The sequence below is a fragment of the Heteronotia binoei genome, chromosome 3 (assembly GCF_032191835.1).
Source record: "Heteronotia binoei isolate CCM8104 ecotype False Entrance Well chromosome 3, APGP_CSIRO_Hbin_v1, whole genome shotgun sequence".
Taxonomy (NCBI): domain Eukaryota; kingdom Metazoa; phylum Chordata; class Lepidosauria; order Squamata; family Gekkonidae; genus Heteronotia; species Heteronotia binoei.
In genome coordinates this window covers 146131689-146155942 of record NC_083225.1, presented here as the reverse complement: position 1 = coordinate 146155942, position 24254 = coordinate 146131689, and the positions used below count along the sequence as shown (strand labels likewise).

At 46.0% G+C, this 24254-nt stretch overlaps 1 protein-coding gene across 1 annotated transcript in view; it reads left to right on the top strand.

The window, feature by feature from the left end:
* ZPLD1 (zona pellucida like domain containing 1) overlaps nt 1-24254 on the top strand; it is a 52563-nt gene that overhangs the window by 20136 nt on the left and 8173 nt on the right. The window contains exons 4-6 of the mRNA XM_060235159.1: nt 1060-1241; nt 2743-2815; nt 19831-19928. Of these exons, the coding sequence (XP_060091142.1) occupies nt 1060-1241; nt 2743-2815; nt 19831-19928 (353 nt within the window). The remainder of the gene's footprint in view (nt 1-1059; nt 1242-2742; nt 2816-19830; nt 19929-24254) is intronic.

The following is a 24254-nucleotide window of genomic DNA, read 5'->3' as shown; positions in this document are numbered from 1 at the left end:
TTTATTATTTTTCATCTTGTTTCATCTTTTAAATAAAAATGCCAATATTATTCAGTAATGCCAGCACCATAGTGGAATCCACATTACTTCCTGGATTCTCAATGCCCGGCAGGAATTCCTTTGCCCCTCATTTCACATTAGGAGTAGACATGAACCAGCTGACAAACTAAACTTTTCATGAATTTTGGTCAGTTTGTTGATTGTAAAGTTGTTTGTAAACTGATGTTTGCAAACTGAAGAACTGCCAAGAACATCAATGAATTTTGACACAGACCCTGATTGAGGGGAGCAGAAAGCAGGGTTTAAACTTTAAATGGCTAATGAACTGATGTGAACTGATTCATTCATGAACTGGCATATCAGTTCATGATTTGGTTCATGGATGAGCCACAAACCATGAACCATACTGAACTGCCAAAATGCAGTTCATGCCCATCCCTCATGAATACTCCAAGTGATGGCAGGAGAATTTTTTAAAAATGGCCACAGTGACAGTGGAGTGACATCTCATTTTAGGGAAAAACTCAAAGTTTTTACTATAATTTCTGGCAATTCCTTTAGAAGAGCAACGTCACTTCATGCCATTACTGATGACCATCTACCATCCCCCTCCTTCCCTCCAGTCTTCTTTTGGTTGCCAGTCTGTGAAGCAGGAGTTGCAGATAATTAGGTTGATAGATAATGGCTGTAATTTTTCTTCTTTTTATCTGCTGCAGCAGGAACTTGAAGGGAGAGCATTATGTCTGAGCAGTCTGGTATACTGGGCTAAAATGGTAAAATGTTATAGAATCTGATATTATTGCCAGTCAAGCTGCAGGCATCTGTTTCTTCCATTTGTGAGAATACCAAGTGTTTAAGAGTCATGGTTGCAAAGAGAAGTTTAAACAATTAGAGGTGCTTGACAGTGGGGCAATGGAAGAGGATATCTCTGCCAGAGCAAATAGTCCAATAATGCTATAAGGATTATATTTAAACTTTATCATCCACCTCTATATTACTTAAACATCATATTTTTAAATAGGATTTGCCATCAAATAAATGGTTGTTTTCTCCAAATAGGTAACCTCGGTTCCAGGAATTAATGCATATGGCAATATATCAACAGTCCAAATAGGTAATATTTCAGGTTATATAGACACTCCGGATCCACCAACAATAATCAGCTATTTACCAGGTCTTCTGTATAAATTTAGTTGTAGTTATCCTTTGGAATACCTGGTCAACAATACACAACTTGCTTCGTAAGTATTATTATTATCACTTTGATATTGTAAGAAAGGATTTATGTTCCAAACAGAGAGTCTTGTTTTGTCTTTACACTTTAAGATATTTGTCCAGTACTTTGGAGGAGGAGGGACTGGATATGCTGTACAAACATGCCAGATCTCTGCTGAGTATCTGTGTAAATGTCGATCCTTTTATTGTCTGTACAAAGTAGCTGTAAGAAATTAGGAAGCGTGAATGGGATGGGAATAAGAATGAAGGGCAAAGGAGTAGGAGAATAATTAAAAGAAGGAAAAATTAATTGCAAGAAGGAAATCAGTTCTAAGAATTTGGTTTACCATAGAGTAAGTTTAGCAGAAAAGTGTGTGTTTTGTTGCTACTTTTATGATGAAATTTTCTTCAAAAATTCATGTGAATAGCAAAGCAGTAGTTGTCAAATGAATAAAACATCCCTTTTCTCGCAAAGTTTGTCTGGTCTGTTTTTTTGGTCTTCCAGAGACTGGTGAAAGCATAAATTCCCAGAGGGACTTTGGGGGAAAAATCAGGGGTGGACTTGCCATTTAATTTACAGGGAAATTTTCCAGTTGACCACTGCTCTAGAGCAGGGGTGGCCAACTGTAGCTCTCCAGATGTTTTTTTGCCTACAACTCCCATCAGCCCCAGCCAGCATGGTCAATGGCTGGGGCTGATGGGAGTTGTAGGCAAAAAACATCTGGAGAGCTACCATTGGCCACCCCTGCTCTAGAGAGTTGCTGGTAGCCAGGAACAAGTATAATCAAACTTTACTAACTTTGCTAGAGCCTTAGGGGCCACTTGGCTCAGACCCCTCATTAGCAATAGACACTGGTGTCAATTCACCAACTTTTTATCACACTGCCACCAATTTTTATTTGCTGATTGCTGTTTTTGTGTTTGTTTCTATGACTGTTATTTTGATACTATGATTACCTCGTTTTATTTCCTCAGACTTTACTTTTGCTTTACCATCTTTTGCTTTTTTAGTTAATGCCCTGGTTTTGTTTCTTTCTTTCTGGTTCATTATTAATGAGATGTTTTGGTATTAATATTACTTAATCTTAATAACTTATTCTTAAGAATTTATGGGTAGAAGAGTAGGGTAGACATTTTCAAAACAAATAACTAAATAAGTATTCTGAGCAAATTGTAATTTTTCTTGGCACAGCAGTAATATACTAAATATATGACCAAGAAATGTTATTTTTATTAGGGGGCTACTCTACATCATGGAGAGTTAAGATCTCTGTTTCTGTCATTTAGCCTCTTAGCTAATTATTTGTCTGATTCATTGTTTAAACAAGGTCTATTACTTTAAGAATAGCTAAAGTCCTTTCAGATTCTCTATTATAAATCTTATACATAGGGTAGCTAAAACAGATGAATTGACTTTTTGTGGTGACTCTAAGAATCAATTAAACAACAATCAGCACTGAAAAATAAAATTGCAACACATAAATGATCTTATCAATAGTTTTTCTTCAATTTCTAAATCTATTTTAGGTCATCAGCTGCTATATCTGTAAGAGAGAACAATGGAACATTTATTAGCACTTTGAATTTACTCCTTTTTAATGTAAGTATAAAGAAGAAGTTTTTAAAACAGCACATTTTTCTCTGCTGGAGAACCTACTGTGTGACTGTCTTAGTTCATTCTAAGATTTTATTCCAAGGATCAATTGACAGGAGTACCCTTTGAGAGACTAGTATAAAATGGAAGGTTGGGAAGAACCATGGTTTAGGGCTGAACTAGATTATATATGTGATATAGCTGTGGTTGCAGCTTGGCAAAATGGTGTGGGATGGAAGGCTGAAGCTTCTAAGATGAATTTGTTCCCAGTGTGCTTGGGAATATTAGTTTTCCAATGTGTTACGTGACAGCAACTTGGATCAGTAGAGCTAACTTGCTGTGCAGCAGAGAAGTAAAAATAAAATCACATAAAGGAAAACCAGGAAGTGAATGCATACAAACTTCTCTTTAGGAAAACTGCTTACCTACTGGGGAAAAAGAGGAAAAAGAGACATATTGAACTTGTTCTTGGAGGAAAGGGGATTTGTCCTTGCAGGGAAGCAGTGGGACCTGAAATTGATGAGGCAGGGGAAAGAGACATGGGAGCAGGTTTTCTCCTTTTCCATGGAGAGTGTGATATTCCCTAGGGAAATTCAGAAGTTAGATATGTACTTGTCATTTATGGGGAGGGCAGGAATCTTCCTGTCTGGTCTTTGAGTTATGGAGGAAATTGCTGGAATCTGTTCACTGCTTATTGGTTTGTAGACCTAGGTTGTCAGTTAGGATCAAATTATCTGGGAAGAAGTTCCATGGTCCTTGGGGGAAATAGCCCTTGACTGAATCCTTCTTAGGGTGAGTATTTGCGTGACTGATAGAGAAGCTATCCTACATTTCTTTTCACTTTAGCATGGCTCACATGCTTTTTGATATCACCTTAATTCATGTTCCATCTATCATTTTTAGGCCCACACTCAGGTATACATGTGTATAGAAAAGGGGAACAAGTCAAGGCAAAAATGGGGGGTCCCTCGAGGATGAGTGCTTCAGGGGCATCAAAATTATGTTACATGTATCCTCTTGTGGTCATTCCAGCTTCAAAAATTGGCATGGTAGGGAAGGTGACTTTTTCTTCTGTGTCATGCTGTCAAGTTAAATTTGACCCCAGAACATTTGGGAACATTAATGCCCTGATGTTATGTGTGATTGCAAGTTGTGTTGGTTCCCTGACCCTATTTGTGTCATACATATCATCTAACTGAACCTTTAGTAGAAGAGCACATGCTTGTGTGTTGTGTGCAGAAATTCCAGGTTCAGTCCTCCCATTAAAATATCTTACTTAACAGGTATTAGGCAAGACCTTTTCTCTGCCTTAGAAGTCTGAGAATCATTGCCAGTCAAAGTAGGCAATGCTGAGCTAGATGAACCAGTACTCTAACAATTATAAAGCAATTGTAAATTATAAAGGTCAAGAGCTTAGGCGTGCTCCTTGAGTCCTCCCTTACAATGGAGGCTCAGGTGGCAGCCACTGTTAGATCTGCCTTTTTCCATCTTCGGCAAGCACGGCAGCTGGCCCCTTACCTGGACCGCAGCGACCTAGCGACGGTAATCCATGCTACGGTCACCTCAAGAATAGATCACTGTAATGCTCTCTACATGGGGCTACCCCTGACGCTAACCCGGAGACTACAACTAGTGCAGAACGCTGCGGCACGGCTGTTAATGGGGCTACCACGACGGGGGCACATTCAGCCAGTGCTGAGAGAACTGCACTGGTTGCCTGTTGTGTTCCGAGTTCGCTTCAAGGTGTTGGTATTAACCTTTAAAGCCCTTTATGGTCAGGGACCTGCCTATCTACAGGACCGCCTTTCCCCATATATCCCCCAGAGAGCACTGCGATCAGGGACAAAAAATCTGCTGTCTGCCCCTGGCCCAAAAGAAGCCAGGCTATGTGCAACAAGATCTAGGGCCTTCTCGGTGGCAGCACCAGAACTCTGGAACACCCTCCCAGAAGCTATAAGGGCCCTGCGGGATCTGTCGGCGTTCCGCAGGGCCTGTAAGACCGAACTGTTTAGACAGGCATTTCTGGTTGACTGAAAATGAGCTGCCACCGGACATCCTACAGAAGCTGGTGGTCATAGTCAGAACCCAATACCGCCAGACTGGATCGAGATAGCATAATAGTTTTAAACTGATAAATGTATTATGGTTTTATATGTTTTATGGAATGATTGTTTTTATGATACTGTAAGCCGCCCTGAGTCCGCTTGCGGAGAGGGCGGGATATAAATGCAAAGTAATAAATAAATAAATAAATAAACATCATAAATTCATAAGGCTAACTAGGTATTGTCTCTCAGGCTTAGTCACATGAACTCTAACATGAATAGGGCACCTATTGACTGAATGTGAGTGTCATTGACTAAATGTGAGTGCTCCATGGCAAGGAATGGTACTGAGATGGTTGACACAAACCTAGTGGTTATCCCATCATCCTAACTATGTATGGGGCAATAGCAGAGTGCAAAATTCAGTGGGCAGGTGTTGATATAGGAAATACAACAACGTCTATAGCATGTTACTGCTGGGTTTTGGGTTTTTTTTTAAGTTCCTTGAACACTGCAAGGACTAATATTTTGAATTCTGACCTTTTCTTTTATTAGCATTGTTATCAGATTTGAATCTACATAACTATGTAATTTCATATTGCATACACAGGGACATTGGAAGAGAAATATAAAAGGATCTTACTGACTTTAATTTATAATAGTAACACTAGTCTTCCAAATGTTATTTTTGAGTTGATTAAATTTTTTATTGATTCATTTGAATACTAGATTAAAAACTGGTTTTCCATCTCTCAAGTATCATTTTAGTAAATTACTTTTTTGTGTTATCATTAGTATTATTCATGTCATCATAAACTTGCTTTATAAGTCATGCTGTTGATTTAAAAGTTAGTGGTTTTGATAAAATATAATGAATGAGCTACTAATATGGTAGCAGAATATTTCAAATTCTGTTTAAATAGATTTTATGTTTGTATATTTGGCTGACTGACAGTTCAGAGTTTAGGGTTTGTAGAATCTTTCGGGATCAAGTGCCGTGTTCTACTGGAGAAAGTTTTCCTTCCAGACGTTTCGTTCTCAGCTGCGGAGAACATCCTCAGTGGCGTTGCAGCCGGAGCAGGCGCTCAGACCTTCTTGGCTGCTGTGCATTGAGTGGGGCCAGGGCTGCTGGAGAGCTGCTATTTCTAGGATGGAGGGGGTGTGATGAAAGGGCAATTGGTTTGTGGATGTGCCTATTGTTTGGTGGGGCTTCCTGGAAGGGTAGTGATAAGGAAACTGGCTGTTGAATGTGACCATTGTTCTGTGTTAATTGCTGGGAGGATTGGAAGGGGTTTGAAGATAAGGAAGATGGTTGTTGACTGTGCTGATTGTTCTGTGGAATTTGCTGGTTGTTCTGAGACTTTCTGCAATTTATAGTCTGTAGGGTGTTTTGCAGAGCTGGGTACCAAGATTGGTGGATGAAAATGCCTTCTTCCTTTCTGTTAAAATTGTGCTGGTGTTTGTAAATCTCAATAGCTTCTCTGTTCAGGCGGGTATGATAATGTGAGACCGTAGAAAGGACTTCAGTTCTTTCAAAGTGGATGACGTGGTCTCCTTCTTGAAGTGCATGTTCAGCTACAGCTGATTTTTCTGGCTGAAACAAGCGACAGTGTCTCTTGTGTTCGGTGAGATGGGTGTTGATACTGCGTTGGGTAGTGCCAATGTAGACTGCACCACAGGAGTCTCCAGGGGTTGAAAGTGGATCTCTCATATCTTTGGCCGAGCGCAGCATGTGGCGGATCTGTTGTGTGGGCTTGAAAACTGTGTCAACATTATGGCGTTTGAGAATTTTGCCAATGCGGTCGGTGACAGTTCAGAGTTTGGCAGAGCACAGTAAACAGTGTTAGATTAAAGATATTACTTTCTTTTTTTTAACATAATAGAATTTGTATATAGAAAAGGGAAGAAAGTGGAAACTTTTTTGGAACTTCATGAACAAAATGGTATAATTGATATAAGATACCAAGACATCAGTTGAACCAGTCTTGTTGGGATTTATATAAATATGGACTTGGAGGCATTTGCATAACAAACCTTTTACTCAGAGAGTAGTTCTTCAAGTCACTCTTGTACATTGATCCTGTGAATATAATCTTAGGTTGAAGACAGGTGTAGCATTGCCCCCCCAGTCGGAATGAAGAGGCAGACACAGGAATTGGGTTTAAAACCGGGCCGCTTTATTAAACACATAACACTGTAACTGTCAGGGGGTGAAACCTGAACCAGACAAGCCCTGGGGTCAACACCTGGACCCCGCCTTGTCCAAAGGGCGAGCCACCCTGCCCCCAGCACAAGCCCGCCGTATTCGGGTTGTAGCTGAGCGGCCAGGCCTCCAGCCATCACCATCTGGGCTGGCATCGATCCCCATGGAAAGATCCACCCAGGTGAGGCTCCCTGTGATCTGCATCACCGTACTGAGCCGTTTAGCCCATCTACGGTTCCTGCAGACCACCGCACCAACGGTGCTAGGCCATAGGTGCTCCCCTGGAAAACTCTGTGGCCAAACCTCCTCCAGCCTGCGACCTTAACCATTACCACTAACAAAACTAACCTAACCGGCAGTACAAGGTAGGCAAAAAACACCCCCACAATAGCCAATTGTGTGGAGATGAAAAAATTCCTACCTGGCCCCTAATAAGGCGACCGGCATACGCCTGTACTACCGAAAGGGACGGGTGGGCGGGCAGAGAGCCAAAGGAACTGCGTGCAGAGGGGGCGGGGGCCGGGGCTTATATAGCCCCGGCTCCGCGCCCACAACAAACACCCGTATGTGGTGTGATGTTGCCCCTCCCTCCTTCCGGGGCGGCAAAGACGGCCCCCAGCCTGAGCGCCGGCAAGCTGGCTTGGCTGGGAAGGGCCGGACATTGCCCCCCCAGTCGGAATGAAGAGGCAGACACAGGAATTGGGTTTAAAACCGGGCCGCTTTATTAAACACATAACACTGTAACTGGCAGGGGGTGAAACCTGAACCAGACAAGCCCTGGGGTCAACACCTGGACCCTGCCTTGTCCAAAGGGCGAGCCACCCTGCCCCCAGCACAAGCCCGCCGTATTCGGGTTGTAGCTGAGCGGCCAGGCCTCCAGCCATCACCATCTGGGCTGGCATCGATCCCCATGGAAAGATCCAACCAGGTGAGGCTCCCTGTGATCTGCATTCCCCGCACTGAGCCGTGTAGCCCATCTACGGTTCCTGCAGACCACTGCACCAATGGTGCTAGGCCATAGGTGCTCCCCTGGAAAACCCTGTGGCCAAACCTCCTCCAGCCACCGCCAATGCCAAGCCTCTGCTTAGGCATTAGCGCCCCACCGGGTGGCCCAGAGCCAACCGAACCCCCTGCCGTAGCCCACTAAAAGGCCCGGTTGCCCAACTTGGAAAATAAAGACCATCTGGCCGATACAGGTCAGCCTACTAGAACAGCAGGGGCGTGATCCCAGGCCAGCACAGCCCCAGACAACCCAGCCAATACGGTAGCCCTGCACTGAGGCCAAGCTGGGTGCCCACCAGAGACCGTCTGGCAAAATGGGAAACCTGAAAACCGTGCTGTGCCCGCAGATGAGAACTGACGTCACTCACCACGAGCCAGCATCTGAAAAGACAAACAGCGGTCAGCATAAACAACAATACAACCCAAAAGAGCCCACCACCCACCAGTAGGTGACCAGAGGACCACATAAGTTCGGCCGGCCGCAGACCGCCACGTGCTCATGTGCCGGATGGCGGAGTGCCATTGGGCGGATGGGGCTGGGCCCCTTTTCCGCTGCCCCCGTGGGTCTTACTGCCTGGTCTGGATGTAGATCTGCTACAGGCCAAAAGTGCGTGGGCCCCGCTGCAGAGCGGGCACTCATGCCGGAACTTACAAGGTTTCCTGGGGCACGCACCCTTAGATGCAAATTCCCAACATAACAGCCGGGACTGGACTGACTGGCCCGAGGTATCACAGGCCCCTGTAGAGCACTGTTGTTGCTGCAACCTCTGCACTAGATGGCCACTGTCAGACCTGTCTCCGGCGTTTGGTTTTGCCGGGGACATCAGCTGTAGCCACAGCTGCTGATTTATTTGATCCCACGACATCCCTGGATTGACGGCGGCCCTCATACGGAAAGCCTCGTCGTACTGCAGCCAAGCTGCACCCACGAAGTCCGTATACGCCCTATAAACAATGTCTATATAATAATAATAATAATAATAATAATAATAATAATAATAATAATAATAATAAATTTTATTTGTATCCCGCCCTCCCCGCCGAGGCGGCTCAGGGCGGCTAACAGCATCTATACATGTACAACAATAGGTAATAGATAAAACTTAGTTAACAATAAAAACATCTAAACATTATAAAAACCCGTTAATAATTAAAAAATTTTTAGAATTCACAGTTTGAGTTAAATTAATCTGGCAGCATAATAATATTCTGACGCTGGTGCCTGCCAGTTTAAGTATCTATACTGACGAGAGTCTTGAGACATGGCTATTCTATATACTGAAAAAGGGCCGCCGCCCGAGCCGGCTGCGCTCTCGCGATTACTCCGGCGTAAATAAAAAATCCAGGCAACCAGTTCGCCCAGGACCTATCAACCTTCCGACGTTTCAGCTTTTCCTTCTCCCTATCATCGAGCTCATCTTTACTTTTCTTTTCGAGCTCTCTGAAAAGGAGACCGAAAACGTCCACGTACTCGCCACGGAGGATTTTCTCACGCGTGGCCACCGTTAAATGATCCCCCAACGGCAGAAAGGTATCGCCGTATGGAAGGGTATGAAAGGGGATACTAGCATATGGGTTGGGGGGGTAAAACCACCCGCTACTCTGAGGCGCCATCTGCTGACCGCCCCATGGCAAAATGCCCATTGCGGGCGGGGCTGAAGGGGCCATGGGCGGCGCCGCAGTGCCTGCCAACTGGCCGCTTGTGGACAAGACCGGACAGGGGAGTGGGTTAGTTCCATGAAAACCCCAAGCCCAAGGCTGGACAGGACCCGGCTGCTCAACTACTCCCAGTTGCCCCATACCCCAGGCCGCCCCACTCGGAGCCACCGGGGGGGGGGAGGAAGTTGAATGGGGCCCCATGGCCACCCCTGAATTGGCAGAAGAGGAGGGTTACCACCATCACCGGGAAAAACGCCAGCACCTCCAGAGGGCTGCTGCCCACTACCTCCGGCTGCACCACTACCGAACGGCGTACCTGATGGGCCCTCCTGTGGATCTTCCTCCTGGTCCGGTACCGCCGGTGGTTCAGGCTCAGGTGGCCCACCCTGCAAAGCAGATAGACGTGCAAGCACTTCTGCCTCAAAAGTCGGGTGCGCCGACCGGCCGGAGGCCCGGCGACGTCCCCCCCAAATGGGAGCGCCCCTAGCCAATGTATCCTGTTCTAAAGCATCCAGCTGGCTCATGATAGCGAACCTCACCCTCTCTCCTTGGCCAGGCTCCTCGACTGGAGTACCCTGCCGACCACGCCCACGGGGTGGGCGGGCGGGCTGTTTTCCCTTTGACTTGCCCTGGCCTTTCTTTGGAGCCATCCTGTACAAGTCACCAGATAGCAATGTATAATAAACCAAGGAGCCTTCTGAACAACCCACCAACCAGGGGTGTATTTTACTAAGAGAGAGGAGGGGGTGCACCAGTGAAATGCTCCTGCAAGAGCGCACAGCCCCGCCCTGTAGCCGGGGCAACAGTGGGGGGGAGGTCACGCAAGGAACCACCAACTCCCCCTGTCCACAAATACAGGGGAAGAGAGAGGTTGAATGCCTGGAACCGGCCGCTACCCACATCCACAACCAACTACCCAGATGAGGTAGGGCCCTAAAGGTAGCTCGAACTGCCTGACTGGGGTGTGGGGGGGGTGGAAGGGAGAGACGTTGCCCAGCTAGGGCTCAGCCGCCTGGAAACGGGGAGGGGGGGGAGTTGCCCCTGGAGCAGGTCAGATAGTCTGTACAAAAAGGAGAGGGGGTGGGGCCGAAACTTATCACTCCCAACCAATGCCCCTCCAGGCCAGCCACAACCAGGGTGCAAACCCACACAACTAAACTACACTGAAGTGGCTACCAGGCTCAGCAACGAGGCCGCGGCCTCACCCACCGCCCGCCAGCGAAATGCGCACAATCGGGAACGCTGCGCACTTCCCTCAATGCGAGGGGAAACGAATAACTGCCGCAAGAAGGGAGCCCCGACGACCAAGGGCCCAGGTATGCTTCCCGGCGTGCGCACGCCCCAACCCTGGCCCCCCGGCCTATAAAGCCCTGGGAACAATGAGGCCTCGGCCTCACTTGCCGCCCGCCAGCGAACTGCCCGCAAGGGGGACCGCTGCGCACTTCCCTCAGTGAGGGGAAACAAATAGCTGCCACAAAGGGGGAGTCCCGATGTCCCAAGGGGCCAGGTATGCCCTGCCGCACGCGCGCGCCCCTGCCCCGGCCTCCCGGCCACCCAACGCCCAGCAAACCCGGCTTCAAGCGCCGCTCAGCCTCTCCGCTGCGCTAAAAAAGCCGCCGCTCGCGTCCTGGCCGTCGCAAACGCCGCTCAGCCTCTCCGCCCCGGTGGAAAAGCCGCCGCTCGCGTCCCGCACGCGCCACGCAGTCCCAGCCCGATCAGGCCTACGATCCAGACCCAACCTGCACGTGGCTCTCGTACAGAGAGCCAAAGGAACTGCGTGCAGAGGGGGCGGGGGCCGGGGCTTATATAGCCCCGGCTCCGCGCCCACAACAAACACCCTATGTGGTGTGATGTTGCCCCTCCCTCCTTCCGGGGCGGCAAAGACGGCCCCCAGCCTGAGCGCCGGCAAGCCGGCTTGGCTGGGAAGGGCCGGACATTCTTTGGGCAGGATTTCTCATCTATGATGTTAATCTAGTTTTTGCTATTTCTTCTGGTGTTTGCAATATCAGTGGTGGATACATAAGTTGCTTCCCTTGACTAGGAGGTGTGTCAGCCCTCACTTTCACTCTTGTTCTGCCCTTTGTGATGAGAGTGATCTTGCTGTGTTGTAAAAATTATTTTAAAACTGGTTTATATTAAGTGATTTATATATTTATGCATATATAAATAGCTTGAACAATATGAAGCTGCTTGATATAGTGTCAGACCGTTGTTCCATCAACCCTAGCACTGTCTATTTTGACTGGCAGAAACTCTTTAGGCTTTCAAACACAGAAAAAGACTTCCCCATCACCTACTGCCTGTGGTTGTTAACTGGTGATGCCAGGACAGAACTTGGGATTTTTTATGTGTGAACATGTACTCCACTACTGAACTATGGATCCTCTCCTAGATACATCCTGTACCTTAACAAATAAAATGAAAAACATTTTAAACAGTAACAAAACCACTCTCTTAATTGGGGTTGTATGTAAATTGTATTAGCACTAGCACTAGTAAGTAAATTTCCACCCAGCAATCAGTTCAGTTCTGTGGTGCTGAAAATCCTCATTTTTTCCAGAGCCCTACCAGTCAGAAAGAGAGCACTTGTGTGGGTGGCACTGACAGAATTATTGAACCATTTCTACCACCTTCTAAAATTTTATATCTGTCTCCCCACGGAAAATTGGAGGGATTTATGCAAATGATTTCTTGCAGTTTATATATAAGTATCTCTAGAATCTGGGCACATCTGTTCCTGTGACCGTTCTGCATTTATCATTTCAACTGGAAATACTTGTTTCTTAAACCACCTCCCCAAATAAACAACTCCCCCCAAATATAATTAAGACAAAATGTGTGTTTCCAAAGTTTGTAATCAACTCCTTCTAGCGTCACAAAATTTAGGCTTAGGGCTCTCCATGCTTAAGAGAAGCACTATACTGTTAGAGTGATATAAACTACATGAAATATTATGGAAGAAAATCTTAAATATATTTGCTGGGTGGCATATCAACATCATATTTTGTTTTGTGGTATAATGTTTAATATGAAACTGTTGGATTTTATTTACAAACTGAGGTCCCAATCCAAATATAATGTGGTTGTGTTTCTCACATACATGCTTGTGGGGGAGGGGGAATTACATTGTTCTTGTCAGAATTCCTGCTGATTTCATGTATATGCATAAATCTACCATTGGCTTTATTGGGATTACGTAGTGAACAAGAGATGCTCATGACTAAGGGGTGTTGTCAGGGTCAAGCCCTCAGTTTGTGAGGGGAATAATTAATTAAACATGAATATGAAGTATAGTAATTTCCATAAATTTAAAATTTAATACATTCTAGTCAAACTCTGCTGTGTCTGCATAATGAATTGAGGTACAATTTTTAACATTACCAGAGTCTGTGGTTTAAGTACCTCTAGAAAAGCAGGCAGTGTTGGATGAGTGTTAAGCTATTGTTTAACTCACTTCATTATCCATAAAGTTTAGCTAACAAATCACTAATGTTGTAAATTAATAATTCAAATGTCATTATTATATATGTATTTTAATTAACATCTGACAATTTTATACACCATTTTTTTTTAATCAAAAACTCTACCAGACAAAAAGACAAGAAAGTAGAGGCAGAAAACACTACTCTGAGGAGAAAATAATAAGATAAAAATTATAATTCTTGTGGGAAATGGAGTTCAGTTCACAGCTGGAGTTCACTTCACAGCTAGAAGAACTAGTCTCTACTATGAGATCAATATTAAGGAGCTACCCTTTGCCAAAATACTTAATCTCTATTGTTACTATGGGGAAAGTATTTTTAATTATCCCTAGGGAAAAACTCAGTTCTTTTCCTGTCCTGAAAAGCTAAGATCTCAAGTACAAGGTAGCCACGGGGAACAGAAAGCAAGGGTTTAAATGACTCCCAGACATTTAAACCAAACAGGTGTGCTGTGGGAAGCTCCCCACCACTCAGCTGTTTATATGACCCTCTGCTTTCCACTTTCCATGGCTTTTCACAGGGAGCAGGAAGCAGAGTTTAAATGGTTTAGAGCCATTTTAACCCCCTGCTTTCTACTCCCCATAAAAAGGAATGGGAGAAGAAAGCAGGGGTTTAAACCTTAAATGGTTCCATGAGTTAGCCTCCCGTTCCATGGGTTAGCCTCCCGTTCCTATTGATTGGTGGTTCAACATGAACCAAACCAAACCACAAAAAAAGTGGTTCATGCCCATCCCTATTCCTATACACATCCTTGTGAATCCCAATGACACTGGGTTTTGTGGAGTTTATGCTGGATATTTCCAGAAATTCTGAAGAAGGTTAATAAAATTACTACTATTTAATGCCATCTTGCTGACATTAAGTACTTTGGGAAGGTTTTTTTTTTCTTTCAAAATTGAATGGAGGGATGATTTTTCTGCTAATATATTTCTCAGCTTGGTTTGTAGATTCTATGTGACGTATTAGATTACTTGTTATTCCATTCACATATGATGGTTACCATTTGATTTAGTTTCATTTTAGATTGTCTGGCACCACTTGCAGTTGCCACATATCTTTCCTCTCCATAACTTATAGCATTATTAAATGTGGTTCACTGTAAGTGCATTTGCTCATGATGAATTATGTCTGAGTGCTGATCCAGTTTTATGTGGTTCCCAATATATAATGTGAATAAGTGAGAGATAAAGCTACTCTTGTGAAAAAGTGCCATTCATTTCAGAGGGAAGACTTTGTCATTTCTTTCACCTACAGTCCCCCCATACACTTATTCTAGATGCTTTGGGGCTGGAACAATTCCCCCCCAATTATTCCTCCTACTTGTAGTCCTTGGGCTACATGACTTTTTATTCATGATTACCCAACAATGCCTTTCTCAGAGAAGAATGGAAGGCAGAGGAAGTTCAGGATTTAAAAAAATTGTTCCTAAGTGTGTTAATGCTTATAGTGAAGAAAGGGAACATGGGAAAATGGAGCATGGGAAAAGCAGTGGCGAATGGGTTAAGCACATATGGACTGCTTCTTCTACACCCTCTCTCGGCTTGACTTCGTGAACGAAGATTTAAGAAGGGTGCAATAGTCCACGTCTGCTGCAGGCTCGCTGGTGGCTGACAAGACCAATGCGGGACAGGCAGGTCCGGCCACAGTGGCTGCAGGGAAAAGTCTGATTTAGGGTTGGTGCTGTAGCAGTGCGATTCTTCCTCAATCTCCTTTTGTCCTCAAGACCAGCTATGCGTGCGTTCTCAAAGGAAGAGACAGCCTGGTGGATGGTGTGCCTCCATGCTTTGCGATCTGAGGCTAGGTCAGACCACTGGTGATGGTTGATGTGACAGGTGCTAAGGGATTTCTTCAAGGAGTCCTTGTACCTCTTCTTTGGTGCCCCTCTATTTCGATGGCCGGTGGAGAGTTCGCCATACAGGGCAATCTTGGGAAGGCGGTGGTTTTCCATCCTAGAAATATGCCCTGCCCAGCGCAGCTGCGTCTTCAACAGCAGTGCCTCGATGCTGGTAACCTCCGCCCTCTTGAGGACTTCAGTGTTGGTCACAAAGTCACTCCAGTGGATGTTGAGGATGGTGCGAAGGCAGCGCTGATGAAAGCGTTCAAGGAGTCGCAGGTGATGGCGGTATAAAACCCACGATTCGGAGCCGTAGATGAGGGTTGTCATCACAACCGCTTTGTAAACATTGATCTTTGTGCCTTTTTTCAGATGCTTGTTGCTCCACACTCTTTTGTGCAGTCGGCCAAATGCACGGTTTGCCTTTGCCAGCCTGTTGTCAATCTCCTTGTCGATCTTGGCATCTGAGGAGATGATGCACCCCAGGTAGCTGAACTGCTGGACTGTCTTCAGAACTGATTCACCCACAGTGATGCAGGGAGGGTGATAATCTTCCTGGGGTGCAGGCTGGTGGAGAACTTCTGTCTTCTTCAGACTAACTTCTAGGCCAAATAGCTTGGCAGCCTCTGCAAAGCAGGACGTCATATGCTGCAGAGCTGATACCGAGTGGGAGACGAGTGCAGCATCATCAGCAAACAGTAGCTCTCGGATGATTTTTTCCATCGTCTTGGAGTGGGCCTTTAGTCGCCTCAGGTTGAACAGGCTGCCATTGGTGCGATAGCGGATGTAGACACCATCGTCATCATCTAGATCTACTGCGGCTCTTTGAAGCATCATGCTAAAGAAGATCGTAAAGAGAGTTGGCGCGAGAACGCAGCCTTGCTTTACACCTGTGCCTATTGGGAAGGTCTCCGAGAGGTCGTTGCAGTGTCTGACTTGGCCTCGCTGGTCTTCGTGTAGCTGGATGAACATGCTGAGGAACCTTGGGGTACATCCTAAACGTTCCAAGATTTGCCACAGGCCTTTCCTGCTAACGGTATCGAAGGCTTTGGTAAGGTCGACAAAAGTCACATACAGAGCCTTGTTCTGTTCCCTGCATTTCTCTTGGAGCTGCCTGAGAACAAATACCATGTCGGTGGTGCTCCTGTTAGCTCTGAAGCCGCACTGGCTCTCTGGGAGGAGTTCTTCTGCAATGGTGGGCACCAGTCTGTTCAGGAGTGTTCTGGCAAGGATTTTGCCTGCGATGGAGAGCAGGGTTATCCCCCGGTAATTGGAGCAGTCTGACTTTTCCCCTTTGTTCTTGTATAGGGTGATGATGATTGCATCGCGAAAGTCCTGTGGTAATTTGCCTTGTTCCCAGCAGGTGACAAGTACTTTGTGAAGTGAGCTATGTAGTATTGTGCCCCCATGCTTCCAGATCTCTGGTGGAATTCCATCAACTCCTGCTGCCTTGCCACTTTTCAGTTGCTTGATGGCTTTAACAGTCTCTTCTAGGGTGGGGATCTCATCCAACTCTGTTTTCACTGGTTCAAGTGGGGTGAGGTGGATTGCTCAATCTTGAACTACGCGGTTGGCACTGAAGAGAACCTGAAAATACTCTGACCACCGGTTCAGTATGGATGCCTTGTCTGTGAGGAGCACTTGGCCATCTGCACTACGCAAGGGACTCTGAGCCTGATATGATGGACCATATACTGCCTTCAGGGCTTCGTAGAACCCTCTTAAATCACCAGTGTCTGCACACAGCTGGGTTCTCTCTGCAAGCTTGGTCCACCAATTGTTCTGAATGTCTCGAAGCTTGCGCTGGAGGTTGCTACATGCAGCGCGAAAGGTTGCTTTTTTCCCAGGACAGGAGGGCTGAGCAAGATGTGCTTGGTAGGCAGATCTCTTTTTCGCCAGTAAATCTTGGATCTCTTGATTGTTCTCATCAAACCAGTCCTTGTTCTTCCTTGTGGAGAACCCGAGGACTTCTTCAGAGATCTGCAGGACGGTAGTTTTTAGGTGTTCCCAGAGTGCTTCTGGAGAAGGGTCTGTGGGGCAACTGGGGTCCTCAATTCTTGACTGGAGTTTTGCCTGGAAGGCAGCTTTAACTTCGGCTGACTGGAGACTGCCAACCTGAAACTTCCTCCGAGGGATACCTCCTCTCCTGGGTGTGGGTTTAAAGTGAAGACGGAGATTGCAGCGTACAAGACGATGATCCGTATGACATTCTGCACTGGGCATTACTCGGGTGTGTAAGACATCTCGAAGGTCTCTCTGGCGCACCAGAATGTAGTCGATAAGGTGCCAGTGCTTGGACTGTGGGTGCATCCACGTTGTCTTCAGACTGTTCTTCTGATGGAAGATAGTGTTGGTGATGGTGAGCTGGTGCTCCATGCAGAATTCTAGCAGGAGGCGCCCATTGTCATTGCAGTTGCCAATGCCGTGTTTGCCAAGTACTCCTTTCCAGGCTTCCGAGTCTTTACCTACTCTGGCATTGAAGTCGCCAAGGATGATCACCTTGTCCTCTGTAGGGGTCTTCCGTACGAGGTTGCGTAGATCAGCATAGAACTTGTTCTTTTCTGCAGGATCTGCTTGAAGGGTTGGGGCATACACACTGAAGAGTGTTGCATGCTGCTTGTTTTGAAGTGGGAGGCGCATGGACATGATGCGATCTGAGTGACCTGTTGGCAGGTTTTCGAGTTTGGAGGCAATGGAGTTCCTGACCATGAAGCCAACACCAGAAAGGCGGCTCTCAGCCTTTGACTTACCCGACCAGTAGAGGGTATAGCCAGCACCGTGTTCTTGAAGACTACCTTCCTCAGGGAAACGGACCTCACTGAGAGCTGCTATGTCGATATTCAACCTGAGAAGTTCGTGGGCAACTAGAGCAGAGCGTCGTTCAGGGCGACCACTGTCTACTGTGTCAAGCATGGTTCTGATGTTCCAACACGCAAGCTTTAGTCTTTGCACACTTTGTGAGGCAGGTGCATGCCTTTTCTTTGTTGTTATTTTTTCACCGCAAGTAAGGATGCCCGTTGACCGCGGCTAGCCAACTGGGATGGAGGAGACGAGCTTTGTTTAGGCCACCTTTTCTAGGCCCCTCTCCGTATGGAGCAAGCAGTGCTGTCCCTAGATAAGGCTGCTTGGTCGTTCAGGGTGCTGCCGAAAAATGCTTTCGTCTCCGGGTTAGCATCAGGCGACCAATACCCTGAACCGCCTACATGCAGGATTGGGACTGCGGCTTCCAGTGGCACCTTCCACCTGCCGTTTCACCCCTTGCCCATCGCTGCAGGACTTGATGCGTTGTGGGTTGTGTATGTGGATATGCCCTTCAGGCCTGCGCAGAGGAATTTTTTAGGTGAAGCGCAGTGTGCGCGGTACTGGCTCCACCCTTTCACCTGGGGGTCATCTGCCATGGCCCAGTAAGCCGGGACGCCGGCAGCGAGTCCTCCAGGTGGTAGGTGTTACATTAACGAGCTCTATCTGCCCGGGTTTGATGTTAGAGTTTTCCTTCTCTTAGGCTGGCGAGGTTGGTGGGCCCAGCCTGCCCATCCGGTTATACCGCCGGACAATTCGGTCGCACCATAACGTAGCAAACTCTGTGAAAAACGGGGGGGGGGGGACCAGCGAGAAGGTGTTGCTACGGATGCAGTAATGCAGGAGAGGCCATTGCAGTGACCATCTACCAGGCATAGCCAGACAGTGACCACGCGGCGTTCACTACACCGGGAGAGGAGAGGCTATGTATTGCGCATACACTTTCCCTGGGGGGGGTAGGATACCCAGAGGGAGCCCACCCACCCCCGCACCCCCCTTCTTCTACACCAAGGTTGAATAAAGCTACCGAACTTATCCTGTGTTGCCCCAGAAGAGTCCAGGTTAGGCTCCAGATGAAGTGCCAATGGCTGCTTGACTTAGACTTGGACAACAGCAGCATGGGAAAAGGACTTCCTTACTGTGTGTCTGGTGAGGTCCAAGATGGTCAGAAGAAGCAGCATTTCTGCAGTCCATCATGGGCAAAGTGGTGGCATATGAGGGGGGAAGCACTTCCTCTTGAGCCACCCTAGTGAGTGGCCAGGATTGGCTTTAGAGGCAGTGCTTGCCTCTTGTCTTAGAACCAACACAGAGGAATGCCTCCCTCTGTGATGTCCATAGAAAGTCTAAAATGCACATTAGAGGCAGTACGTCTCAAGCCTGTCCTGGCTGAGAAGGAGTGATGGCATAAACTACTCTCAAGTCACTGCCCTTTGCCTCCCTTAATGGTGGTTTGGGTTACTTTTGAAGTGATCCAGAATCTCACTGAGGTGGTTCAAGAGGAGGTGATTCTCCCAGGCTGCTACCATCTGGTCCAAGAGGGGCTGTAGAAATGGGCAAGAAAGAAGGAGTTCCTGGCCCTGCCACTTTTCAGCTGACGCTGGTGACCTGTGTTTTGCTCATCTTTTTGTTTGGGCTTGACATTCAGATATGCAATATGCATTTTAACATCAGTGTTTTGAAGAAGTCTTATTTGTAGAGGATTAAAAACTTTTCTTTGTTACTTATAACCCCTTCATGTGTAAATTTCTATTAGCAATTGTCTAATACTCATAGCATTTGTTGCATGATTTTGGTAACTACATCAATTACTACAAGACCTTTTATATTACATGTTGTTGGTATATTAATGGCTTGTTTGGTTTTTATATTGATAATATATGATGCTTTGTGACTTTATAATATTGCTTTTTCTCATAGCTGTCTTGAGCAAGACTCTGGAGAGTAAATTCCTTAAATAAATCATAAAATACATAATACAGGATTATTTGCTTTTCTAGGACTCAACCTACAGCCAGCAGCTGATTATTCCTAGTACAGGGTTACCACTGAAGACAAAAATTTTTGCTGGTGTGAGAGCAACTAACCTTGATGGCAGGTACTATAAATTATATAGTTCCTTTTGCTTGCTGTATGTGTCAGGTTCTAAGCACCCTGAAACATTTGAAGGATTTGGTGATGTAACTTGCACCCCACCACTGTTGATAGATTCCAGTTTGTATCTAGACTGAAACTCCAGCTCAGTCATTGGGTAGCCTTAAACAAGTACTGATCATGATTCTGCTTATGTTGTCAGTCTAGCTAACATGGACTCAGCTAAAGCTGGATCAGCTGCATCTAGAGAAGATAACCATATGTACTATGAATGTATGTGTATTTTTATTATGACAGGTGGCAGTCAGGGTTAGTTCAATGGCTTACCAGAGTACCTTAAACTGAAAAAGACCAGGATTTTTTTTTAATGGCAAAATACACTCTGACCTGGATAGCCCAGGCAAGCCCAATCTTGTGAGATCTCAGAAGCTAGGCAGGGTCAACTCTGGCAAGTACTAGGATGGGAGACCTTCTTGATATACCAGAGCCCAGGGACAGGGGCAGGCTTATTCAACTACCTCTTTGAATATCCTCTAGGCCCTCAGTAGGGGGTCAGAGGCTGCCATGACTTCCAGATGTGCTCTCTCTCTCACACACACACAGATATAAAATACCAAAAAAAGGTGAAATACAAATCCTAGTAAAGGTAAAAGTAGTCCCCTGTGCAAGCACCAGTCATTTCTGACTCCAGGGTGACATCGCATCACAACGTTTTCATGGCAGACTTTTTATGGGGTGGTTTCCATTGCCTTCCCCAGTTATCTACACTTTTCCCCCAGCAAGCTGGGTACTCATTTTTCCAACCTCGGAAGCATGGAAGGCTGAGTCAACCTTGAGCCAGCTACCTGAACCCAACTTTTGACGGGATCAAATTCAGGTTATGAGCAGAGAGCTCAGACAGCAGTACTGCAGCTTTACCACTCTGTGCCATGGGGCTGCCTAAGACAAATCCTAGACACCTAGTAATTGAAAAGAAATGGTGTTTCCTGCCCCAAGTCTTTAGATGTAGGGCATGTTATAAAGCTCAGTGATACACAATATGTTTTGTAGTTAAAATATATTATATTGTGTTGTGACAGAGGATCTTTGCTATGATCTGTGTGTATAGGTGTGCGGTTTGTGCTCTGTTTCTGGTCAAAAAAATCCACTACTTCTTCCTTTTACCAAAGTTAGAGGAAATTAGCAGAGTAGTATTACTTAATAGCTGCCACTCCCCTTAAAGATCCCAAATAGTTGGGGGAACTAATCTGAGGGAGTTTTCCAGGATGTGAGATACATACCATTGGGCTGTCTCTGTGCCTTCTGTTGTCCTTTCAGGTGCAGCCATTGAGAAGGGAGATAATTACTTCATTCCATCCCAGTGCTATAAGATCTGCTGGACCTGGACAATAGGCTATGTCTGTGAGGCAGAACCTGCCATTTTAGTCTCTATTGTCACTCTGTAGTTTTGGATTTTATAGATTTTAAATTGGTCTTTTATTGTTTTTTTTTACTGTTGATTGTTTTTATGATGTAACCCACCCTGAGCCTGTCCTACAGGAAGGGCAGGCTAAAAATCAAAATGAAGGAAGGAAGGAAAAAGTTTATGCAGAATTCATGCAGCAACTCCTGCCTTTCCTTCTCCTCTGGCAGAAAGAGTAGATACAAAACCTTTCCATGCACACAGTTTGCAGAGTTACTTCTGAATTGTACTTTAAGAGAATGATCCTAAGTAAGTCTACTCAGAAACTTACTCCAGTCTATTCAATAAGGTTTATTCCCAGGAAAGTATTATTAGGATTGCACATTTAAGAACATAAGAGAAGCCATGGTGGATCAGGCCAATGGCCCATCCAGTCCAACCCTCTGTGTCACAGAGTGGCCAAAAAAATTATACACACACTGTGGCTAATAGCCACTGTTGGACTTCTGCTCCATATTTTTATCTAAACCCCTCTTGAAGGTGGTCATGTTTGTGGCTGCCACTACCTCCTGTGGCAGTGAATTCCACATGTTAATCACCCTTTGGGTAAAGAAGTACTTCCTTTTATCCGTTTTAACCTGTCTGCTCAGCAATTTCATCAAATGCCCACGAGTTCTTGTATTGTGAGAAAGGGAGAAAAGTACCTCTTTCTCTACTTTCTTCATCCCATGCATTATCTTGTAAACCTCTATCATGTCACCCCGCAGTCGACGTTTCTCCAAGCTAAAGAGTCCCAAGCGTTTCAACCTTTCTTCATAGGGAAAGTGCTCCAGCCCTTTAATCATTCTAGTTGCCCTTTTCTGGACTTTCTCCAATGCTATAATATCCTTCTTGAGGTGTGGCGACCAGAACTGCACACAGTACTCCAAATGAGACCGCACCATCGATTTATACAGGGGCATTATGATACTGGCTGATTTGTTTTCAATTCCCTTCCTAATAATTCCCAGCATGGTGTTGGCCTTTTAGTTGCTCAGGGGTTGTGGGGAGGGCACTGGCGATTGTTGACCTTCTCCCTTCTTCAAGAGGTTATCACATCAGAATGTGGCAATGCTATTTTGAGTCTTGGGTGATAAGACCTCATTGCAGGCTATTCATAAGTCAGGGATGGGGTGGAACTCTTTGGCATGAATACTGTTTTCTCTCTCTACATGTGCACTACATTTTCCCTCTGTTGGCTTGTCTCTGCCCCGCCTTCCCCCGCAAATAGAATCCTCTCATTGTTTAACAGCTTTGGACCTAACGCTAGTGGGAAAAGCTGGCAATGTGGCTGTGGAGAAACGCCATCTTAGAGTGTTGGTGCTTCATTGGCAGGGATCAGTAAAATCCCTCAGCAGGCTTTGTAGCCTCCCTCACTCCCCCCCTCCCTTCCAGAGCCAAACCAACAACTCTAGGGGGAAAGTCTCCTAGAGAGGCAGGAAGTGCTTTTGTTCTTTGCATGTGTGTTAGCAGGAAGAGAAGGGAGTTGGAAGCCAGCGCTCGAGCGAGCATGTGGGGAGCATGGAGGCTCCTGCCTGGGAGACCCCAGGCAGTCAGACCAAGTAAGTCATTCTCATAGGCAGGGCAAGTGTAGACCAGGGACAATACGATGCGTTTAAAAACCACCTTTATTTTGTTATGCTGTTTGCTGTGCGGGTGCTGTGCTAACTTTTTAAATGCAACTGTGTTTGTTTTGTTTTTCTTTCCCTATCTTTTTCTCTTTTAAATAAATATTTTTTCTGTTTTAAATGCTGGCAGTCAATCTCTGTACCACATAGATCCCCAGACCGCTTTAGGCCACGCTGTTTTATAAAGGGGGCCCCGGGGAAGGGGGAAGGCATGCAGTTGGATAAGGTGCCAATCCTCCAGGGGTGCCCCAAAGAAGTGCTGAGGTCTCTGTGAAACCCAAGTACAGGGTGGCAGAGGACCTTGAGGCCTGGCCTCATAGCTGGAGAGGGGGATTGGGAGTCCTGTTCCTCTCAATCGGAACCCCTAGACTGAGCAGGTGGTGGCAGCGAGCCCAAGGGGCAGGAGGAGAAATAGCTCCCTCCAGGAGTTGGCGACTCAATAGGGAGCAGACGGGACCGGGTCTGAAGGCAGAATCGGGCCGGTTCCGCCACAGTGGCTTGTCAGGAACTGGCACTTAGCCAGTAAGTGTACTTGCTGCTAGCAACTGGGGTGAAAGCTCCATTGCCCAGTCTTCCAGCCAAGCGATCAGCCAAGCTTGAGATGTTAAGGAAAGCAATGGATGGGCCATACATTGATCCCATTTACAGCTCCAATAGAACATTAAAAATAGATTCCTCTAGTGAAGTTACTTGTCCATTAAAAAGAATATGGGGAAATCCAACAGAACAAAATTATACTTAGCCCTGGGACTCTATTTTTGCTGACCACTGAAAAGAAAAATTGTCCAATTGTTTTAAGCACTGGAAACTAATACAATTTGTCAGCATTGACATGGCCCCCTATATGTGCCAGGCACAGTTGGGTTGTCTGCATTGGCTCCCATAAAAAGGTTGTCCAGCAGGATGCATTTTAGGGTCTTAAATTTCAGGGATTATATCCCACTCTTTTAGCAAACTCCTCACCCCTGAGAAGTAGGGACTGAAGGGAAGCTGCCATGAGAAAGTCAAGGGTGTGAAAGAAACGGTGGAGAAAACTGTTGCCCACCAGTGCAGAACTGATTAGTGGCACCAAGGGGAAAACTTTCACACTTCAGGCCAGTGGGCCAGAATTGCTGTTGATGCATCTTATTCAGCAACAAAATTATAGGTACACCCAACTTTTTAAAAATGGGGTTACCCTCCTTGGTGGTTCATTCATAATCTATTAACGTATGATGCAGATGCATCCATTAAAAAAAAAAAAAGAATCTGAGTTCTGGCT